The sequence below is a fragment of the Zea mays genome, chromosome 8, assembly GCF_902167145.1.
Source record: "Zea mays cultivar B73 chromosome 8, Zm-B73-REFERENCE-NAM-5.0, whole genome shotgun sequence".
Lineage (NCBI taxonomy): Eukaryota > Viridiplantae > Streptophyta > Magnoliopsida > Poales > Poaceae > Zea > Zea mays.
The window spans coordinates 34,954,434-34,959,574 of NC_050103.1; the positions used below are offsets into that span (position 1 = coordinate 34,954,434).

Consider the following 5,141-nt stretch of genomic DNA (forward strand, 5'->3'; position numbering starts at 1 on the left):
AGTTTTCAACAGTATACCAACTCATTAACTTCTCATATTTTTCCTATATGGTTTTTGGAGAAGTTCAATATATTATCTCATATCTCCTTCAAGGAGCTACCAAATACATAAGTGATTTATTAATCACAATTATATGTCATATTGTTTCTCCTTATTTTCCCACTAGGTTCAAAGGAGTTTATGGCATATCAATATATTCCTCAGGTTTTTCCATACGGTTTTTCTAGGAATTAACAACACATTGATCTCAAGGAAGATTCGATCGAGGGGGGTGTCGTGAAAAAATGTCTCCCTAAAGAGACACCTCTTCAAGTAATCTCATCTACCACATGACATCTCTTCAAGCAATGGGATTAGGTATGATTAGTTAGTTAATCATGTAACTAAAGGGCATTGTCCTTTGACATAGATGTAGTGAACAGTTGTCTCCTAGGATTAGGCACCTATTCACCGCACCCTTTCCCCTTTATAAATATATATAGATATCAATACAAAGACACAATTTCTTCCGTTCTCTACTTTCACTTTACATTTCAGTTCTTAACAGCCATGTCAAGTATCAAATAGTATGGCTAGCTAAACAAGCACCAGTGCGCCATTGCAACTCTTATCGTTTTAGTTCCCTGTAGTCATTGCCCATTGGTCTGTATGAACAATGTCAAAACGCTCTTCTTGCTAAGCGCCTGACTTTAAAATGCCTTGTAAACATTTAGATTTCAAGATCCAAGCATCACATGCTTGTAAAGTACAAGCAAATATGACTGGAAAAGGTATTAAATTGCTGATTCTGGTTTCTTTTACATTTACACATCACACACTCACATGACCCTAACTAAAATCCTTTTTTCACGGGTCAGGAGGACATCACCTCTTGTATATTGCAATGTCAGATAGGCTAATAACAGCTAACACGGAGTATTGTACAGTTATCGATGTACATAGGTCATTCATGCTTCCATGTTATTCTGCAGTAGAACCTGTACAATAGCAGTCCTCATCCCTCGCGAACTTCTCAATCAATGTTTCCATCATTTTCTTATACATTGGCATGTAGTGGTCATTGATCATGGTATTTGAGAGTCGAATCTTGCTGTAAAGATCTCTAGGGGTCTCATATATTCCAACACAGCACTCGTCAGCAGCAACCGGATCATCTGGGTCAGCGTCTGTGGGAGGCATTGCAACCATGTGCATGATTCTACCAGGGGGGTAGAATTGCTGCCTCTCCAAGCTATCTGGTGTGAAGGACTGCCTGTCATCTACACCTTTTAGCACAGCACTTTCCTCTTCCATTATTTCTTTGGCTGCAGCTGCCTCTTCCTCCCTTGTTCGTGCCTCCATTTCAGCTTGTCGATCCAAGTCCTTCTCAAACTCATACCACAACTCACCCTCTGTTGTTTCTTCTTCGGCATTCTCCCTGGAGGTTTCATGTTCACTCAAAAGAGCCTCTTCTTCCTCTGCTGCATCATGAACAGAAACACTAGCTGCAGTATACTGCAGTTCTTCTATGGTCTTGGCGCCACAATGTTCTACAAGGACAGACTTTGACTCAACTGTTGATGTTACATGGGTTTCCACTCTCATATCATCTTTAGAACATGCAGTAACTACACCTACACCTCGACGACGTGCACCCATGCATGACCATGAGGAAAATGCAGACCGACTTCTAGCAACAGCCTGTGCGACATTCTGTGCTTGTTTCATCACAACCTGCATTGGAATATTTGTTAAGAAGGCTGCAATAATTCTTCGGTTCCGGTGGGTAAAGTTTCTGAAGAATAACTAGACACAAAGCTATCATGCTGTGCACATCTTTCATGCACTGAATATTTGAATAATATTATTCAGCTCTTTGAACAGTTGGCTTTAAAAGGGTATCAAGACTTTATCTAGTTTATGAAACAATCATGTCCAAAACAATGTCATACAGTAGTGAATGCTTAATCTAACAAAAGGAAACTTATAGTTATAGGATGCCACACCATTGCTTTCAATAAAATATCATGAGCTATATTGCAAGGCAACCTTAATTTATCTAAACTATACAGCTTGCCAGCTCCTGGTCACATATGTACCTGGGTTTTGTTTGAAACAGGACGTAGAAATGCTCCAGCACCTGCAACCCTCTCTCTCGCACCAGAAAAAGACTGCAGGCGAGTTCCTAAAGCAGTGGCTGACCGGTAAACGACATTTAGGAAGCGTGTCTGTTGTATTTGATCCCTCAGATCATTTAACCATGATGAAGCTGTTACCTAGATGATTGACAAGACATAAGGAATGAGGAAGAGAGTGAAATTTCTTGCTACTAAATTTTCAATGAAAACAACCAGTGTCATATTTACTGGTGTATAAGTACATTGAAACAAAGTGCAAATAAGAATCACATTTCTCCCCAGAGATGAAACATTATTTAAAGCAACAAATCTGCATGGAGAAATGTAGCTACCTCAGAACGGAGATCATCAATAGATGCAGTTGATACAGTGGGAACCAGATCAGCTCCATTGACAACCGTTGTCACAAAATGCTTGCCTGATTCTGCTAATTCCCATGTCATGCAAGAAGCTGGCAACAAAAAATCATCTGTTAGTAGATCCCAATTCAATATATTATGCATACTAGACAAGATAGCGGTTGACATACCAGGTGCAAATGCAACACAAGTTGTTGAAGAAAACTCTTTGTGTTCTCTAAGGATGTAGGTTAGCAATGCAGCAGTACCACCACCCAATGAATGGCCAACAATCTAACAGAACAAAATTAGCTCTTCAAACGACAAGTCAAGGGGTGTTATTGAGACAATGATTTAGGAATTTCACCACACCAAAACTTATATGAACAAGATCAGGCATGGCCAGTTTGAACCATAAAATGGATATGCACCTTGATTTGGTACTCTGGGCATTGTCTGACTGCTTCACGGAGGCATGGTGTTACACCTCTTGCAATCCAGCGGGCTGCTGCAACCATCCCACAGTGTGCATAACCTAACACTAATTTGCTCACATCGCCTTCATCCAAAAGTGAGAGGTGAAATGGCACTACAGCCCCAGTAGCAGCAGTCAGAGTATCTTTCATGCTATGAGTCCCTCGGATCAAAACAAGGAAGGATTTGGTGCACTCATCACGTATAATTGTATGGGCAGGCTTCAAAATCTGTTAAAGTAGAACAAACGTCAGGAATCAAAAAAGGAAAACACAATCAACTAGATTCGTATTATCACTATCAACAGACCAATAGACCATGCCTTAAGAAATGGATGAACACTAAATAGCTATCAATACTTACTCACCCCCGCCTTTGGTTCCTCAATAAGAACATCCTCCTGTGAAAATCCAGCTAATTCCCGAAACACTGGAAATGGCTTCTTAGAGAAAAGAAAGCACAGGTCAATCAACCGCCGTAGAACAATCAGCTCTTCCATGATTTGAGGTCCTTTCAATTCAATGCAATCACTTCCAGCATATACACTGGCAACATGTAAATTGCCCTGACAAGTAACACCAGGTTTCAGTGAACATTAGATTACTCAAGTATCAAGTTTCATCACCCAACATGAGAATAGGAACAATACACAAGTTTTGGTATCCTTTAGTAACTTAAGGTAGTACTTAGCTCTGAATCCCTCGGTTGAAAAGTTGAGCCATAATCAGTTTATTAACAACCATCTTATCTTATATTAACAGTTCTCTCACGATTAAGTATGATGATCAGACAGAAACTTCGTCTTAAAAGGCATATTTACTCACAACAAGCACAACTTGAAGATTGAAAAGGTATAATTCTCTCAACCGAAGTATCTGTAAACCAAAACATACCAGCTTTACAAAACAGATACAAGTGCATAACACTAGAATAAGCAGTAGCTCCACCCCAAAATCCACCAGCTTGATACTTTCATAGCAGCAATTTTTTTCGCAGCATGAAAGGCTATCAGCACTAGAACTCACCCATTTTATGTGCATCTATCTACTTAGTATCAAATCCATTCTTGCCAGCAGTGCAGAATACTATTGGGAAACCACAATTCGAGCAAAGAAACTCGCATTTCAGATCCAAAACGCAAGCCTTGAGAGGCAAACCAAACCGCGCCATTTCACTTGGATCCAAGCGGCAGGCAAGCCGATGTTGGAATAGCGAGGAGGAGCGGTTCTCTGTCTCACCTGTCGGCGCATGAGGTACTTGATTCCGAAGGCGAGGTCCCCGATGGGCCACTTGCCGAGCGTCTCCGAGTAGGTGAAACGCAGCGTTTCCGCGAGCGTGCCCACCGCCTCGATCCACGTCGCCGGCGGCTGCACCGGCCGCCGCAGCGCGCGCCCCCTCCGCCGCTTTCCAGACCCGACTCCTCCCCCTCCACCGCCGCGGGCTGAGACGTCCTCGCCCGCCAGCCGCCGGCTCAGCACGAAGTAGAGCAGCATGGCCGCGCCCACCGCAGTCGCCATCGTCGCCGTCCCCATGGTCGACCGAGTAGGGCGGCGGCGGGATCCCGACGCGAGCGGCGCGGCGAGGACGCGACGGTTTTCTCTTCGCAGGGACTGAAATGCAAATATCTCGCTCCGGTTTCTTCTCCGCCTCGAGGCTCGGACGCGCACTTGGGTTTGTTTGTTTCGGTTTGCTTCGCCGCGTCTGCATCTGCAACCATTGTTCAGATAGATTTTCGTTGCGTGACTATAACCATGAGCCGATTTGTTAAGCTTTTCCAATTAAGTGCCGGTTTGTTTTGGCTTCTCACAGCTTCTGGCCACCAAAAGCTGCTACAGACTGCCAAACACTCAGCTTTTCAGTCAACTTTTATAAAATTCGTTTGGGTAAAAACATTTAAAATCAACATAAACATATAATCGGTTGAGTCGTCGCAATAGTAGTAATCCGTCACTTTATAGATCCTGAGCCTCATGGACAACTTTATCTTCCTCTGCACGTAATCCTAATGATACTCAGATTCTCTACACAGCCAGATTCCCTCCACAGCTAGATTCTCGAAAAAGCTGGTCAGAAAAAAGCTGAACCAAACAGGCGGTAAGACTAACCGATTAGATCGATTTTGGTTGAGATATAGCTAAAGTTTATGTATTTGTTAATTTAGTGATTAAAATAGAATAAAATAGAGAAACTAAAAATCAGTTTATAGAAACCA

The 5,141-nt window shown here is 42.4% G+C and overlaps 1 protein-coding gene across 1 annotated transcript; it reads right to left on the reverse strand.

Annotated features, from left to right (window-relative positions):
* Positions 1 to 759: 759 nt before the first annotated feature.
* LOC100501158 (putative lipase class 3 family protein) lies at positions 760 to 4,568 on the reverse strand. Its single transcript, NM_001195954.1, has 7 exons — positions 4,168 to 4,568; positions 3,297 to 3,494; positions 2,887 to 3,159; positions 2,647 to 2,749; positions 2,450 to 2,568; positions 2,079 to 2,255; positions 760 to 1,713 (listed from the first exon to the last, which is right to left on the reverse strand). The coding sequence occupies exons 1-7, from the start codon at positions 4,459 to 4,461 to the stop codon at positions 961 to 963; spliced, it is 1,917 nt and encodes a 638-aa protein (NP_001182883.1). The 5' UTR covers positions 4,462 to 4,568; the 3' UTR covers positions 760 to 960.
* Between the last annotated feature and the right edge of the window lie 573 nt (positions 4,569 to 5,141).